This window comes from Myxocyprinus asiaticus, chromosome 25 (genome assembly GCF_019703515.2).
Source record: "Myxocyprinus asiaticus isolate MX2 ecotype Aquarium Trade chromosome 25, UBuf_Myxa_2, whole genome shotgun sequence".
NCBI classification, from domain to species: Eukaryota; Metazoa; Chordata; class Actinopteri; order Cypriniformes; family Catostomidae; genus Myxocyprinus; species Myxocyprinus asiaticus.
In genome coordinates this window covers 26,320,885-26,339,810 of record NC_059368.1, presented here as the reverse complement: position 1 = coordinate 26,339,810, position 18,926 = coordinate 26,320,885, and the positions used below count along the sequence as shown (strand labels likewise).

Below are 18,926 nucleotides of genomic sequence, written 5' to 3'. Positions count from 1 at the left end.
CCGGGGAGCTCGGCCTGTTCAAAGCACTTTGATAGTTGCAACAGCCTCAGATTCACACATTTGAAAAGTCTTTTCTGCCGGCTGTGACCTAATCTTTCTGGAAAGCATCGCACGTGGACGAGCCCTCAACAATGTCCGTGAAGCCGGAGGAGGAGACAGGTTCGGAGGGTGGCTGGTATGGGGACGATTTTGAGAAGATTGATCGCTTTGGTTACACAGCCAGGCGTGATGACTTGGGGGACAAGTTGCAGACGAGAGACTGGGAGGACGAGTCAAGAGAAGAGAAACAGTTCTCCAGCCATCCCGAAAGCGACCGGCAACCGCTCCCTGTTGTCATGGAAACTGCTTCCACAGGTAATGCGGGCATCCCGTGTTCACTGCGATCGTGATTTGCACCGTCACATATGCAATGATTTGGAAGACACCGGTGATTAACTTCTCTTTCTAAGGTGGCCTTGTTATCCAGGTAGCCATTACCTTGCCTTACTGGCTCGCTGTGACTTAACGCCTCAAAAGTGGAATATATATATATTAGATCAAGAGTTGCAGTAGGCTTTAACGTGACTATTTCTACGGTATTGTCCCGTGTGTTCACGCTGCCAGGTTTGTTGATTTGTTTACATACAGTAGATAAAAGAGCAGTATGATGTAAAGTACTGTATGAATGGAATGACTAAAATTTGTTTTTAAGAATCATTTCTATACTGTTAAAGGGACCACAACAAATGTCATGCGATTGTAGCCTCCAAGTTCATCTCAATATTATGTAACGTATGTGGCTTTTGTACAAGCTGTCCTTTAGTGGGGATGGCAAATGTCCTCTGAATTCTTCTCTCCTTTGCAGTTTTAACACTCCAGCCCTTTCTCTTTAACTTCTGCTTCATAATTCATGGATGAGTGGCATTTTATTTAATGATTGTACAGTATGCCCAAATGCACTTGCTGGCAATGCAAATGTATTAATTGTAGTCCTTGAAAACTTAAAATTAAATGCTTGATTTCAGTGAAACCACAGCCTGTCAGTTTGACATACTTTGATACTGGATGTACTACTGAACGATATGGCATGCTTATTTCTTACATAACAGAGATAAGAAACTTAATACTAAATAGTTTATCATTTAAAAAGTTGCTGTTCTTGTACACTGGACGTTACAGCAATGTTCAAATATCTGAAACTTTTTTAGTCTAAAAATAACAGAGCAAACCTTTCTGACAATGTGTCAAGGACAGAGTCGTTTAACTTTTGGCAAATGGGTGACATGATTTGGTTTACAAGCACTGCAAGAAGCTCATAAATACAATAGTATTTAGCTTTATTGGTTTAAAACTCTTACATTGGTTTGTTTGCAAGCAATTGCAGGAGCCTGTTGAACATTGCATAAAGTTATCTGGAAAAAGGTTAAACCTACTTCTTCAGAGTTGACTGACCAGGTTGATTGTACCAATCTTAATCTTAACAGTAAAAAATTATTTAGGGATTTATTCACAAAAATAGTGTGTTGTTACATTATATTAACAATATCACAAAAATAGAACATCTTTCTCTTCTTCTTTCTGTCTCCTTTAATATACACATTTAATAGTTTTTTAAAAATTAAGAAAGATTAAGTGATCCCTGACTTATTTATTTGTTCATTCGTGGCTAGTAAAGACTTTTTTTTTTACAAGCTTTTTTACTGCTTTTACTGATTTATTGAGTTACAAAAATACCCACAAATATAATTCCATGTAGTGTTTCTTAATTATTATGTATAATGCTTTTAGTTATAGTAGTTCTAATACAGTGCTCAACAATATCCAAAGTTCCCTTTCTAGAAGGTAAATTCGATGCTACATCAGGATCTAACACTATGGGGAACCCGTCAGGTGGCAGGACTTTTAAGCCCTATACCATCACTTCAATTTAATTGGCTGGTGAAACTTAGTGCTCTGTCTATGCTGATGTCATGGTGAGCAAATAAGCCAGACCCCAACTTCACCCCCAAATTCAAGAATTTTCCTTTTTCAGGGCAGCGTAGACATCTCTCGTGCTACTGGAACCCAAAACCAACGCCTTGCTGAGCATCATTCTATTGGTAACGAGTTCTACTCTTCTCTCTACGTGCGCAGACAAAGAAGCACCGCTTTGAAAGCACTTCCATTTTGCAGTGTGTTTACATTGCATTCCAGAAAGAGCAAATTGAAGCAAACTAAAAGAGTACGCTTGCTGTAACAAGTCTTTTAAAAAAAGGCCATTGCTTCTCAGGTGTTTTCCACATTCTGAGCGATACATCCCCGTGTCTGAAGGGAACGAGCACTGTCTTTTATGCTTGGGCTGAACTCATGCTGAAGCAGTGCTTGTAAGGTCTGATTGTGTTTATTGTGAATGCATGAATCTCAGGACGCTGTGCTCGTGCTCATTGAGAAAGTGGAAGCCGATCCCTCTCCCTCTTGCTTTGCTCCTCCTGTGTCTCCCGAGGGACCACACAAAGGCGGGGAGTGAGGAAGGGATTGTTGCCGGGTCAAGCCTTGCGCACCTCCAATGCACCGTGTATGGCATCTTTTCCCACACCATTCGTCCGTGAGTACCTGCGCCCTGAGATTGATGTGCATGGTTCAATCACGTTTGTTGACGCAGACGAAGAGGGTGATGCTATATTGCTGGAGGCTACTGTTCAAGATGGTGACTCAGAGACAAATCTTGTCTTATGTCCACCCTCTAGACTAGTTTGTATCCATCAACCTGAAAGATGCATACTTTCATGTACAGATTGCCCCTTGTCACAGGCCATTCTTGAGGCCTTCAATGGGTCTGCATATCAATTCAAGGTCCTACCCTTCGGGTTGTCCCTGGCTCCTCGCACATTCATGAAATGTGTCGATGCTGCTCTGGCTCCACTGAAGCTAAGCGTCATACGCATATTGAGTTACCTCAATGATTAGCTTTTGCTAGCTCAATTAGAGGCACAGGTGTACAAGCACCGAGATCAGTTGCTCATGCATCTGGAGCAGCTGGGACTCAGGGTCAACTGGACAAAGAGTGTAGTGGTGCCTAGTCAGCAGGTTACCTTCCTAGGAATGAAACTCGACTCGATAGCCATGTCGGCTTCATTCCCTTCTCCAACACTTAAAGAAATTCAAGCTAGAGAAGACCCTGCCATTGTGTCATTTATAGTGAGCACTGGGTTTAATGACTCTTTCTCAGCCATGCTAGCTATTAGGAGGAGGGAAGAATTTTATCGAAAATGCATGACTATGTATCTTCTCTGTCTTCCCAGATCTTTACAGAGAAATAACGTCTCGGTTACTCACGTAACCTTTGTTTCCTGAATGGAGGGAACGAGACGCTGCGTTGCTGCGCCACAGCTACTGATGTTTCGCTGTCATGGGACGAGAGATACGCCCTCCTTCCCTTCAGTTGGAAAATCCTGACAATGTGAAGCTGGGCTCCACCTTATATGCTCACAATGACATCAGCATAGGTGGAGCTCTAAGCTTCACCAGCCAATCAGATTTTATAGGGTTTCAAAGTTCCACACCCCTGATGGGATCTTCTGATGCAGGGTCTTGTTCCCTCCTTTCAGGTTTAAAGTGAATCAAAATATCAAGAATTGATAATGTAACATTCGCTTGGGGCCATTTTTTTTATTTTTTTTTATAAATAACCATACTATAAAAAAAAAACTCTGCTAAAGACAATTCCTCAAATGGAATATTGTATTATTACACACTGTTTAATATTTCTATATTTGCTATTCTAATTCTAATATTCTAATATTATATTATACTGTTTGCTGTTATAGTAAATTCTCATACTAAAGATGCTCTGTTATAAGTGCCTTTAAATCAGCTGTGTTTCAGAACATGGCACTTGACAGTAACTTTTACAGACCGTTTACTGCAAAGAGATCAATACTTGACAGTGCCATTGAACATCTCACAGGCTTGGATCGAAACTGGTAATATGATAGTATGGTGGTAGAGAAACCCAAGAAAGGAAAGGCAGAGGAATTCAGCCTATACAGAAATAACTTTTCCAAAATTCTAAATGTTTCAACTTCAGTTTTAGATAAGACTGTCTTCCTCTTTTTGATATACAGTACTCTGTGTTTTAATGCTGTAGACTGGTGAGAGTGAGGGACAAAATTTTCAAATGGCAGCCAGCAGAATTATGTAATAGTCTCTCATGTGGTGTATCACACAGAGAGAGGGAGATAGCTATTGGGTAACACACACAAGAAAACCAATTATGAGTGTAAAAACCCATGGCTCAAAAGGACGCAACAAAAGAGAGGGACACACGAGTTTTGCCAAAAATAAACTCAAGGATTTAGTAACAAAAGATAAAGTACAAAAAAACAAAACCGAATGTCAGTGATGTAACGCAGTATGAAAACATGGAAATGTAATGTGCTGTAGCAATGTCGTGAGTGGACGAAACTAAACTTGCACATGAACCCATCCAAACAAAACATGCAGCGCTTTCTCTGTCTCTCATGTGGACCAGTCCATGTTCCTTTTAAAGAAGTACTGGTGCCCAACACAGGTGTGTGCAATGAGACAATTTGGGCGGAGCAGTCAATCTAGCCTGGGCTGGAAACTACGTCCCAAACAAGACACAGGGCCGTCACATGAGCTATAAAACAGCAAGCTAATGTGAAAATGGTATTAGGTGGTAAGGGCAAAATAAATCAAATTATCACATAATGCAGGAGGAAAATGGCAATAAAATATGCTGTTAATGCAATATAAAAGCTCTTTGTGTTTAATTAACCACACAATATTTGCAAATACACTGATGTTTTTGGCTGATCATCTGATAGTAATTAAACATAGCCTGCATGTCGTGAATCCCTGAGTCATGGATGCAGTGTCAGAATAAGATACTTTCCTACTGTGGCCACAAGGAACCCCAATACAGTTCTGAATCCATTTGTCTGATATTTTGGCCTATATGAAATATTTATTTGCTTGCCTTTTGAATTAATGTCACACTTGGCAGTTTTGTTCAATTTAAGTTCTCTTTTCTCATCTGTCAAAGGTGAATAATTTTTTAAAGATTGGGCTGGTGCAAAGATGTTGCAAGGTTCCAATGATAGCATTATATGCATGACAACACTTATCATATACCAAAGCTCTGCTAAATGGAAATGACTCAAATTAATATCTTAAACATAAAGAGATGCTTGTGTCTGAATCATCAGACTGACATTAGCAACTGGATACAAATCAGAGTCCAGGGGAAAAATCCTCTCAGCAGACCTAATCTGTCTCATTGGTGGAATGACACTGCTAGCATTGCACCAGTGCTTATTGAACCACTTATTCTCAAAGACTAGGTCAGGCCTGTTGACAACCAGTCACTAGATCACATTTAAGTTACTCACATTTGACTTTAACCAAAGTCTTTTTAGCAAGTCAGTCCACTGTCGGCCATCTGTGGAATGCTCTTGGGAGGCTATTTCCAGTAATGCCAGTGCAGCTCCTATCTACTTGAATGGGGGAACACCGAAATCTCAAAAATGGTTGGTCAAGATTACGATCAAAGTTCATATTTCAAATCAGCAATAAAATTTGATAATATTGGAATCATAAATTGTGCTTCTTAACCATATATTACGCTTAAAAAACGAAATTTTCCCGGCTTGTATAGCTAATGTGCATGCGCATTCTAGAGTTGATTGACAGGTGATGTCTGTATCTAAAATTGCCTCTTTTGACTTCCTTTCTACATTCATTGACCATTGGGCGCTAGAGCTTCTTGGTTGGGCGTTCCAATTTCTAACATTCATTAAATAGAAGTGGCCTGTCTCTGCTAAATAGTCTGCTTTAACATAAAATGTGCTGGATTGAGTAACTTTTACTGGGTTTACTTTATATATATTGTTAATTTTAGCAGACTAGTATGGAGCAGTAGAGCAATAAAAAATCTAGTCTTTAAATCTACTGTGGTTTACCAAAAGATGAGCCAAGTAGCTGTGTTCAAAATAAATGGCAGCCTTAAAACTCCACTGATCCATTTATGCATGAATAATTTAATAGACAGAACTGAACCATAATTTTCCACAGAATGCATTTAACGTGAATAGTCTCTTCTGAAAACAGATACTGTATGTCAGAGAGAGACCAAAGCTACATGATAAATAAGGATTTACCTTACCAATATTTTAAATGCTTTTACTGTTAATATTTTACTACTGATTGTACTACATCTACTACTGCTACAACTGATAATAATAATACATCAGTTCTTGATACTAAGTACTCTAAAATCCTGAAATTCATATTAATGATTCAATTAAACTTTTTACTAAAATTGTGATGCCTGAGACTTTTTGACCCCACTGCATTTATAGGCTATGTATTGAGAGTCCCCACAAATAAAGTGATTTTACACTCTATATTTTGCTATCAGAAAGCCTTTGAATTGTATTCTACAGACAGTTCTTTGTTTTTTGTTTTTATGTTTTCACTTCAGTGAATCATGATTCATTAGGGAAACTTGACATGTTTACTTTCACATACACTTGCAACCCTGTGAACTGCATTAAGTTAAATGATATCCAAAGTCTTGGTGCTGAGCACAAAGCTGTTTGTGCAGACAACCTGAACCTTTCTCGATTTTTTTAATTCATAGTGGTTTAGATCAAGAAAACAAGGTGTGATACCTGATTGATTGGTGTCTAGTGGCCCTCATCACTGTGGATGTGATTGGAGGTGGGTAGAGTAGCCAAAACATTTACTCAAGTACAAGTAAATCCCTACTTAATAAAATAATTACTCAAGTAAAAGTTATAAAGAAAATATTTACTTGGGTACGAGTAATAAAGTATCCTACGAAAAGACTGCTCTAGTAGCGAGTTACTTCAGATCTGATTCAAATTAAGGTAAATTTCTTATATCAGACTACAAGGGGAAGTGTAAATCACACCTTTAATTTGTTAATCTGTCTATTCTGTTTATAATATACTGTATAAAACCCTGGTTTGAGATGGAAAACAAGCAGCACATCTCAGTCTTGTGATGGGTACAAGAACACAGAACCTGTCATTTTCAAAACAAAATCTCGTACAAAAAAAAAAAAATATATATATATATTTCCCCAACTGCTGACTGTCTTAAATTCAACATTTTAACAACAACAGCACACAGAAACAAACTTGTCAGCATCTGCATAAAACAAGAGAGGACAGAATGTGGACACACACAGAGAGAGAGCGAGAGAGAGAGAGAGAGAGAGAGAGAGAGAGTGTGTGTGTGTGTGTGTGTGTGTGTGTATGTGTGTGTTGTAAAGTGTATGCTCTCACACTTCTGTCCTGAACAATAATGTCTTACAGAATTTTACTGTTGAACTTTAAAAGTAACAGGCTCTCAAGATGTCTGCAATGCAGTCTTGATCTTTTAGCAGTGAGCATGAATCCTGCATGACTAAAAAGTCTTTCACAGGCTGCAGATGCTGGGATGGCTGTGTTTACTTTAAGAGATAGCTTCTTCACTTGTGGAAAGGAATGCAACATGTCCATACCTCCAGTTGACAGACATGAAAGGTACCTCTCCAGCACTCCTTCTTGTGAGACTACTGTCTTCAAGCATGCAAAGAAGTCATCTTCATTTGATTGGCTGCTGCTGTAAGAGAAGACATTGATTTTTTATAGGGCTGCCCCCTAATAGTCAACCAAAAGTTAGTCGATGAGAAGAGTCTTGGTCGACCAAGTTTTGATTGGTCGGTTGGTCGCAGAAACAAAAAAACTCCACAGGAAGTAGCGAAGTCACGCAGTCAGTGATGGACAGACATGATCATTTACAAGGCTGGTCCATGCGGTAATTAATTATGTCGGAAAGAAATCCAAAGTGTGGGATCATTTCGAGAGGGTAAAGAATGACCCCAAGAAGGTGACATTCAAACTCTGTATGATTCTCTGCATCATTCATCGACCTCAAACATGGCTTATCATTTGAAACATGTAGGAAGCCTAATGTTAGACACTTAGCATGGCTGCTCACTCTAACGTTAGATAACCTAGATAAATATGCACTATTAGGCTTATCCAAGTGTTCGTGGGGAAGCTAAATTAGTACCTCGCTTACTGCATGTTTAACTTAATGTGCATTTCTCTCTATAAATGAACAAAATGTTCAGACAGGCTCCTTGCTGGTTTTTCCAACACATTCAGAATCATTACCGCTTTTGCTGGTGTCGCTGCAGCTCGCTTCGTGCGTGCGCTTGTAAGTAATTCAATTAATATCATAAACGTGCAACAACTAGTCAACTAATGGCTTAAACTAATGACTACTAGTCGACTAGGAACGTCTTTGGTCAGGGCAGCCCTAATTTGTTATGTAGTCAATCCCTATGCAGAGAAAGATTTAAACACTTTAAGCCTGTATTTTCCTATATATTGTATCTACTGTATTTTCTACTACTGTGTATTCTTACACTAGATTTTAAGAGATTTTGTAACTCTTGTTAAAATGTAACTCACCACTAATAAAACACAAAAAGAGAGAACCAATCACAACTCAAGTTCTAGTAAATGACTTTTGAATTGACAGACATAGATGCATTACCAAGCTTTCAAGTTGATTTCCTCTGTCGTCCAGGAGGTTCTGAATTTTGGAAGTAGTATAGATGCAGCAATCAGCTCTGGTTCTTTCATGACCTCTCCAAAATGTTTCTGGATGCCATGTTTTAGGGCCTCAAGGAGGGGTTGACAGACTTTACAGCTTGACTCCAGCCTCTTCAGCTTGTCCAGCAGTTGGTAAAGAGTTAGACGCAGAAAACCCATATGGACTGACGATTCCCCTTGGAGTATGTTGAGGGCCATGGCAACAGGCTTCATTACAGCAGTGTACTCAGTCAAAAATCCCATTTCAGCTGGATTCAGCCTGCACCATAAAAACAAAAACTGTTAATAATAATTGCTTAAAAATCAACTACAGTTATCACACAACCATCTAAATCAACTCACCTGAAACAATATTTAAAAAAAATCTTACCAGGTCTTGCAACTTACATTTGTATTTTTAATGCTGAGCAAACATTTCAGATAGCTTGTTCTCCTTGATTCCTCTGGATGCACACCACCTTTTCTAAAGGAAGAAACAGTGAGTTCCAGCAGGTCTGATTGGGATGCAGGAACTGCAATTTACACTCACATTGCACAGTTTCAAAAGCCATGGTTGACCTGCTTGTTTTATTCCACAGTGCACTGCATTTTGCAAATGCTGAACGTGACAGTCTCTTGTACGTATCACTTCCAGCTTCCGCTGATGATTTAAGTCACCTGTAGAATATCGATGTCATGGACAGATAGAACAGGAGGAAAATCTGTCAATAATTTGTCCATAATTCATAGAAGTTTGAATCCCTTCATTCTAAATTGTACTTGCTTATGAAAGTTTTACATTGTTCTACCCTTGTTTAACAGTGGCATTTGTAATGATAAGGCCATTAACCCAGACCATGGATGGTTCCTCATTACCGTAGTTAGATTAATGTAGATAGTCTTTTCTGAAAAATAAACTATAGTAGCCTATTTGTTATTGCAAAAAAAAAAAAAAAAAAAAAAAACCACTAGTAGCCTAAATACATTTAGGACCTTTAACTACAACTTTTACAGTTTTAATAAAAATAAAGACTAATAGATTCACTCTAATAAATTAAAAATTAGTTGTACCAGTTAATGCAGGAAAAAATAATTTTAGCAAAACAAAATACCAAAACATTTTACAAGGATGATGTGTATTTTAAAAACTGATCATGTGTATTATTTGTTTTCTCTTTACCTTGTCAGTGCTGTTTGTAATTAAGGGGATGTCTAGCAGTTTGAGGGGTTTGATTTCATCAATACAGATGTTTGTATTAGAATGTTCTTTGTAGAATTCAATTGGGTCATATAAGTTTTATGGTCTCTGCCAGCCGCCCTGATATCAAGTAAAACCCAACTGAATTACTTAAGTTTCGCCTGGAGCACGCTGACCATTTATTCACTGGCGTGTGTCCACTGTTTTCAGCTCATTCTGGTGAGAATCCACTTTGCATGGTGCTCGGCTCCCATTGGAATGAACTGAAAATGCTAGCTTCACACACCACGCGCCAGTGGACACCCAGCATAATGTGAGCTACTGTGGTTCGCGTGAAAGCACGCTTCATTCGCCCTGCACAATTGCATGTTTAAGTTATGAGAGGCATGAATACAATTACATTTGCTTTGTTAGCGTCTCTGAGTCTCCTGACATTCATTGAATTTTCAGTGCAGGAAAACCCCTGAAAAAGTCACTTGCTAAAGTGACTGGTTTTTACCCGCATTTGGTGGGTTGGCGGGTGTTAATTTCAAACCCTGGTTGTCATGATACTAACATTTCAGCAGTCGGTACCAATACCAGTAAAATTTTACTCAATACCAATTTCGATACCACAGCAAAAATAGGTTACATGCTATTAAAAGTTAAATATTACTGTAAATAATAAATCAAAGCAATTTCATGTTTCCTTCTAAATGTAATGTAAGCATTGCTTTAAGTAAGTTTTAAGTAATTACTGTTGTCATCTTGTATGGACTGCCCTTTCCTGTCTGTATGTTTTGGCCTGTTGTGTGTTTAAGCTCATGGCTTTGTTTGTGTCCACCATGCTGTCCTTACTCCACCTACTTGTTTCCCCTCATCATGCCTCCTCATCTTGTTCTCATTGTGTTGATTGTTATCACCTGTTCCTCATGTGTTTTCATCTTGTGATGTCATCGCCCCATCTCTTCAGAGGACCGTTCTTCAGCCAGGCTCACAACTGGAGTGGGCAGAGGAGAGAGAGGAGGGGTGCTGTGGCTTTTCCCTAATTGGTAGCCTGTGATGGGTGCACCTGAACTCAGTTAAGAGCCTCATCACTAGTGCCTTTAAAAACCGAGTGCACCTCTCCTCAGGAGACCGATCTCTACCCACTGGCACCTTCGTAGGTCCAGGAATGGCGCGGGGAGGGTCCGGCGCAAATTAGATGCGTCGTCGGACCCACATTCCAGACCCTCGGTACAACTTAGATGCAACGCCGGAATACCATTACCATTAAAAATAAAAACCGAGCGCACCTCTCCTCGGGAGACCGATCTCTACCCATCGGTGCCGTCATAGGTCCAGGAACGGCGCGGGGAGGGTTCAGCGAGTAAGATGCGTCGCCGAACCCACATTCCAGTCCCCCGGTATGACTTAGATGCAACGCTGGGGGGTTGGAACATGCGTTGCGGCCGAAAGGCATGTGAGCCTATATTCCCCTCATATGCATAGGGAATTCCAGCTGCTAGGAAGAATCCGCTGCTCCTCACGCCCTGTACTAAGGACCCTAAACCCGGACCTTACCCCCTCTGCACTACCTTCCTTCACATAGCCCCATTTACCACGAGGATGCTTTGGACACTTGTTTTGAACACTTTCCCCTTTGGACACTTTATTTCTCCTTTTCTGTTTATTATTATTTCTCTGAGGCTTGACACCACAACCACTGTTTCTTGCTTACCCCACCTCATTAATTTTTTTAATAAAGCCCAATTGATTTGCCTCCAGCTTTTGGGTCCTCACTTCCCTCAATGTGTCATGACAGAACAAACTGGCCAACACTGGATCCAGCAGAGGCATCATAGGTATTTCCTTCTTCCCATTTTCCAGTAACCGGGGCTCCGCTAGAGAGCATGGGTCCAGTTCGATCGGCTGTATTCCCTTCTTCTAGGGGAGGCTTCTTCAAGGACTTCACTTTTGAGTTCGCTGCGGACAGGCTGAACTACAATGATGCCACTTTAAAGGACATTTTTAACAGCTGCCTCAAAGAGCCCCTCAGCCCCTGGGGGAGTGAGAATTGAGAGTTTGTTGGCTACCTTCCTTACTACGAGGAGTGGGCCTCCTCTATCCAATGGCTGCCTCCCCATGTAGAGTCTCCTGCCATCCCGCCATCAGGTAGCTACACCCCCGTTTGCCCAACAACCAGTAGGTGGAGGAGGAGGAACGGTTCTGTCTCCCTTGCTGCTTCTCCCATAGAGACAATCGGGTCAGCTGCACCTCCTGAGAAGGTGGGCTCGCCAGGAGGCACCACCGTTGACCTCAAGGGGGAACCCATGTTAGCTGCAGTTCTTTACACCACCATCAAGAGAAGGAGGAGGATGAGATGAATCCCTGTACCCTTTTCTACTGCAAGTCCCCAAGAGGGGTCCAAGTTAGTTGCTGCTTCCCTGAAGGGGTCCGAGTTAGCTGCAGCTCCACAGCTGCTGCTGAGTCAGTCCCTTCCCCAGCGGGCACCGAGCCAGGCCCTTACCCAGGTGCTGCCGAGCCAGTCCCTTCCCCAGGGGCCAACGATGAACCTGTTCTTAACCTGGCTGCTTTTACCTCGCTCTCTTCTGTGTTTTCTGGTGCCTCGTCCTCACCCTGGTCTTGCGGATCTGCATTATTTTAGTTATTCTTGTTACAGTTGTTGTTCTCCCTCGAGAGTTTTGTTTGTATTTTGATTTATTTTGCTATAAAGCCCATTTGATTTGCCTCCTGCTTTTGGGTCGTCAATTCCCTCAATGTGCCGTGACAATTACAGGTAAACAATTATGATAATTTAGAACAAAGTAGAAAGTAAACTAAGAACAGTAATCAAAAACAAAATTAAATTAACATTGAGTGGTTTTCTTTTCAATGTATCAGAGTGTTTTTTCTTTTCAATTTTGTTGTCTGATTAATACAGTATTAACAACATAATAGACAGCCACTGCAAGGTCTAATGCTCTGATCAGATATTTTGACACATACCTGATTGTTTTTGTTTCACCTATCTGTAGTCACTTGACATTGTTTTAGGGCTGTTGATTTAATGTGATTAATTCTATGGATTGTACAGTTGTTTTAAGTTTTTGGATCATTCCGCGATGAAACACTGAAAAAATATCTTTCCAAGAAATTTCAGTAGACATAAAACTTCAGACAACATCAGCAAAATTAGATGTGATTTAGGAGCTTTTTGGTAGCTTTAAACAGTGCATGTTATTGAAGAGGCTGTAAGTCTGTCTCTCACTTAGAGATTTCGTTTTCATTCCTGACAAAAATCAAAGATAGTGCTGTTGAGAAGGTCTGTTCTTGCGTTCAAACACTGTACGGAACGCAATCCCGAATGCAGGGTCTCGAGACGTGTTTTTATAAGTTTCAGTTTTTAAACTACAGTTAATTTGATATAGTGTTTAAGATGCAATGCAACCAAAGTGAGATGCATCTTTAGAAAAGCCCTTATAGTAAATCTAACTTGGACAGATTGATGAATACTATTGCAAAACTGATTGCTTTGGAGTGTGGACTCTAGGCTAATGATGCTTAAGTTCAATAAGTAAGGAATAGTTGACGACGGACCGTTGAATTGTTGAAAAATAATGCACACTCGAGGTGGTAATGTGGTCATTACGCACAGCGGAGTGACCGTTACACCTCGGGTGTGCATTATGTTTCAATAATCCAACGGGCCGGAGTCAATTATTCTGCTCATACCATGGTTACCACACCTTAATACATTGTTCAGGGTTTTATCTTAAGATTTATTTTTAAGATTTTCAGAGTCTTGCTCTGATACAGCTCAAGCCTTCGTTGCTTGTTCGAAAACGTCACTTTAGAACTAGCAACGGAGGATTGTGAAGCTTGCGCTGCTTTACTCGAGGACTTACTGGAGTAATGAGGTAGTGTGTTTGTGCATGTTTGTGTGAGTTTGTTTTTGAGGGATCGAAAGAGAGAAACTCAGAAACTGAGAGAGATCACTTCTGGGATTACCTTTTTTGTTGCAGCTCTCGTAGGAAGAAACATCGCTTCAAAATCGCCAAGGTGTAAGTTTAAGCACTTCTTAGAAGCAGCAAGTGTCGCCATATTCCCGTTTTAAACAACTGTTCTCAACCTCACTGAGATTCAGGTGTACGCTGTCCACGTGTGTGAGAGCTTAAGAGAGAGGAAGGGGGAGGGTGAGGGTTTTTCCCACAGATATTTCAGATAAAATATAAACTGTTGTATTGATCAAGTGTATCTTGCTATTTCGAAAACGTCACTTTAGAACTAGCAACGGAGGATGCACTGCTTTTCGGAATTGGAGTAACAAGGTAGTGTGTGTGCGTGTTTGTGTGTGAGTGAGAGAAAGAGAGAGAGGAAGCAAGAGAAAGAGAGAAACTGAGAGAGATCGCGAGTTGAATTGCCTGTGTTTAAAGTGGCTCTCGTCAGGAATAACATTGCTTCAAATTGCCAAATGTGTGTGTTGCATTTCTTGTATATAGCTTTTCTATTGCTAAACAACTGTTTACAATCCCAGTGAGTCGTGGGGGTGCGTTGACTTTGCTCCCAAGAGAGTTTGTGTGAGAGGGGGATGGGTAGCCGATGGTGCTTTCCACTATTGCTATGTGAGGCTGATTAGGGCAAAATACATTGAAGCATTAAAAGTTTCACATATTAAAACTTATTTCAGATAATAGAAACTGTTGTATTGATCAAGTAGCGGGGGTGCGGCTCTTTACTTGAAAAATAATTGCACATTTTAGACCGTCCGTGAACTAATCAGAATCAAGCATTTAACAGACCTGTGGTATAATATGGAAATAACCAATATATTGCCTTCTAAAGCCAATTTATTATTTATTAGTATTGTCTTATCAATGCTTCACTCATCTTCTACGAAAATGTAATGCATTTGAATCATTATACGTATGTAATTATAATTATATGTATAATATATTTTATACGTATAATTATTTAAATACAATAATTTATAATTATTTAATAATTATATATTGAATTGCCTTTCTCAGCTAATTAGACCATTCATGTGTGCAGCCGTATGACAGCTGCATTTACCATGAGACACGAGCGCTCTTCTTCTCATCGCTTCTTATTTCCTTCGGTCGAGCACTGGCTGTAAGTTTTTTATTTATCCACCTTTTTCCTGGGGGTCTTACTGGGGAATCGAATGTGGGTGGGCCTTCTGCCGGAAGCCGTTCTATAGCATTCCCTAGCTCTGGCTGCAATCATTTTAGAACCTGTTTACAGCTGGTAATAAGAGGAGTTTTGGATGATCTGATCACAAATGGTCAGTGCTAAATATAGTTGTAAATGGGTTGCAAAGTGTTTTGTGATTGGATCACAAAAACACATACAGAGGTAGTCAAAAACCACATCGCATTTGAGGTTTAAAATGGCGTCCTGATGCGTCCCGGATGTCAGCGAAGCACCACCTCTCACCAGTCAATCATCCGCCTAACAAAAGTTTAAATTTACTTGCGGATTTAAAAGGAAATAACTGTCCAATCGGAATTTTTTTAAAAGCAGTTACATACCCAAGGATGAGAACTTCACGGCTCTTCCTCAGAGTGTCTGTCTGACTGGAACATGCAGGGTGACAAGATGACAAGTACACACACCTGAAGCTGAACTAACACAGGTACGCCACTAAAACAACCAATAATTCTGCTCAAAATGTTGTGTTTGTTCTTAGATTAAATCTCAACTGCATCTGGGAGAAAATGCGTGGCAGTTTTGTTCGTGCTTTCTTTGTCTTTCTGACTTTTTTACAGTTTATTATCATTCAGCAACACACTGATATAGTGATAGATATATGTCATCACAAAATCAGACATGCTCTCCTCAAAATCCCAACACCACAACGAAAGAATGAATGAACATAAGCCGCAACAACAGCTGTGTTAACTTGACAATGGAAGTAACGCCCATATTTCTCGCTTAGCATCACGGGACGTAGGAAAAAGGTGGATACAGTGACTCTCTATTGTGCTCATGTTATTTGACAAACAAATAGCTGTTTTATATTCAGCTGTGGAGATGTTATTGAAGCACCTTATGTGATCAAATAATTTCATTTGATGAACTTTTTATGAATATATTTGATTTGTCATATTTTTTATTAAAAAAAATATTAATCTTTTAAACATGGAATTCAGAAAAAATAAAATGGAAAAAATTATTTGGGAAAACAAAGGAGAATTGGGTGGGGGGGGGGGCGTTATTTCATCAGGTCCTATTTGTTATGCCTTGCAAACTTAAACATTTGCATTTTCTTTGAATTAATAAAAGTTGTTGATGTATTTGTCATGTTTATTTATGTGTTTTGTTCTTGTTTTCATGTCTTTTATTTTCAAATTTAGTTCCTGTTCAAGTCATGTGGTGTCATGTCATGTGATTTCCTGTTCCCTCATGTGATCTTGTCATGTGTTTCCCTTTTCATGAGTCTTGTCTTTTCATTGGTTAAAGTTAATTTTGTCTTGTTATCTTGTTTATAGTTTAGTCTTGTGATTGGTTGTCTTGTTTACTTGTTAACCATGTCCTTGTATTTAAGCCCTCATGTTTGCCATTGTCTGGTATCAGGTATTGTGAATGTAACTTTGTTGTTTTGGTCAAGTCCATAGTCAAGTCCATAGTCAAGTCCATAGTCAAGTCCATAGTCAAGTCCAGTTCATGTTTATGTTTTGTTCAAGTTTATGTTTTGTTCATATTTATGTTTTTTCATATTTATGTTTTGTTCAAGTTTATGTTTAGTTCACGTTTGTAGTCAGGCCCAATTCAGACGGCAATTATTTTACATGGGGACATAAGGTAATTCCAGCATTTACAGGGGATAGTCAGTGATTAAATGTATGTGTTAAATGTAATAAATAATAATGTAATAAAATTTTAATATCACATTTTAATGTAGAAACATTTACTAAATACATTTATACAAAGGGCTTGCATGACTACTTGTTTATACGGGTCGAGTAGTCTCAGAAACTAAAGGTTTAATTTCCACCTCCACTTTTTAAACACTGATAATTCCAAATGGTCATTGTCATTTTGATAGATAAAACATAAGAAAACCATTTTTACCAAAGCTCCTCAAATTTCATATGAACTATCTTTTACTGTCCTTGATATGTGCGGCTTCTATATCTCCTTGCGTGCGCTTAGGAGAGAGTGCGCAAGCGGCGCAACTGAGGTGATGTGGGTGACGAAACATGCGTACCTCCATTGACAGATTTATTTGGCTGCGTTGATAAACAGTCTTGTCCCTACAGTTTCTTGATTCGCTTAATTGCTCTTTGCAAGAATTTTGGCTTGCTCCATATGTGAAAATGTACACTGTAATTGTCCGCAGCGCTTTGCAGCGCAGTTCCCTCACGCTTTAAAAATTTTCTTTTCAGTTTAGCATAATTCCAAACATATTTAAACGCAAATACAGAGGACACAGTTTGTGGATTTATTTTGTTTATTTTTTTTGGTGGGGGGGATTTTCTCCCCAATTTGGCATGCCCAAATTCCCAATGTGCTCCAAGTCCTCGTGGTGGCGTAGTGACTAGCCTCAATCCGGGTGGCGGAGGACGAATCTCAGTTACTTCCACGTCTGAGACAGTCAATCCGTGCATCTTATCACGTGGCTTTTTGAGCGCGTTACCGCTGAGACTCATGCTATTCTTCGCGGCATCCACGCACAACTCACCATGCACCCCACAGAGAGCGAGAACCACATTATAGCGACCACGAGGAGGTTAACCCAACGTGACTCTACCCACCCTAGCAACCGGGCCAACTGGTTGCTTAGGAAGCCTGACTGGAATCACTCAGCATGCCCTGGATTCAAGCTCGCGACTCCAGGTGTGGTAGTCAGCATGTTTACTTGCTGAGCTACCCAGGCCCCCCAGTTTGTGGACTGATGAATTTTCCATATAAAAAGCACAACTACAATCATGTGATCAACAAAAAGTCTCACTCGTCCCCCGTGATTTAATTGCCATCCGAAAAAATAGAGGAGCCATGAAAATTTACTTTTACAGATGTCACCCTGAGAAACAGTTGCCATCCGAATAGAGCTTACTTCACTTCAGCATCATAGTATGGAAATTTTCACTAATTACGTTTAATAGGCACTGAATTGACAAAATATCACTTAAAGTCAATAATATAACGTTACATACGCTTTCCTATTTCTGTGTTTTGTTTTTTGTGCCATTTCTTCACTGTCATGTGACCGTGGTGATGTGCTGACTGTTTTCAGAGTACACGCACAAACTGTAGTGGGATTTTTGGAATTAAATGTAATTAAATATTTATAGTAGGTCCACTGGTGAAACAGAATTAAACAGTAATTTTAATATGCAATAATGAGAACAAGTCATAAAGCTCATAAAGCTTAATAGGATGGAACATGCTAAAGTGGCATTTGAGCAATTAGAGGATCTCTTTTAATAAACTGTGGATTTTCCTCTCTCACTATTATTCCTGTACTTTTGTGTTGTGTGTAAAATGAATCAGGCCACTCCAGTGATAAAGCTTAAGCAAAATCTTTATTCACGAGCCCGGGTAGCCTCTCCTACTACCAAGTATATCTCAGAGAGCTACAAGGGTTAGTTCCTGAAACACAATAATGCATATTCATTTTTCAGAAGATAAAGTGATATGTCGATGTAGTGACACTAGGGGTCCCTATACAAAACGCCACACTTGACTGAACTGTGTTACGTGAACTGGCGGTGTGTGGTGGGCAGACTACTGTGTGCCTCATAGCCAGCACACCAGGTCGACATGTAACCTCCCCCAACATAGTTATGAGTGTCGAACGGCCCTTTGGGGACAAGTCGACTACTCAAGAGATAGAGACAGGCTTAACCCAGTCGTGGCCTCTTTTCTCCTTCTCTTTTTCCACTCCCTAAAAAAGAAGGGGGATTATCCGACTGGGCCGCCAGGTCTAGTCGGGGGGTGTCCCTCCCAAGGGGAAGACAGCGTGGAGACCACACATCACCCAAATAGGGGGGGATATTTAAGTGGAAGGATACATCACATGGTCTATCCAACCATGTGGAGTGTCTTCAAGGTAGATCCTACCCAGCAGGGGAGGAGTTACTACAAACGTGGAGACTGGGGCAGAGGGGCTATGCCCAAGGAAGAAGCAGTTTGCCAACAGGGAAACGAATTAG

The 18,926-nt window shown here is 40.0% G+C and overlaps 1 protein-coding gene across 1 annotated transcript in view; it reads left to right on the top strand.

The window, feature by feature from the left end:
• Positions 1-6: 6 nt before the first annotated feature.
• The window catches only part of rtn1b (reticulon 1b), an 80,540-nt gene continuing 61,620 nt past the window's right edge, over positions 7-18,926 (top strand). The window contains exon 1 of the mRNA XM_051655761.1: positions 7-354. Within this exon, the coding sequence (XP_051511721.1) occupies positions 132-354 (223 nt within the window). The 5' untranslated portion in view covers positions 7-131. The remainder of the gene's footprint in view (positions 355-18,926) is intronic.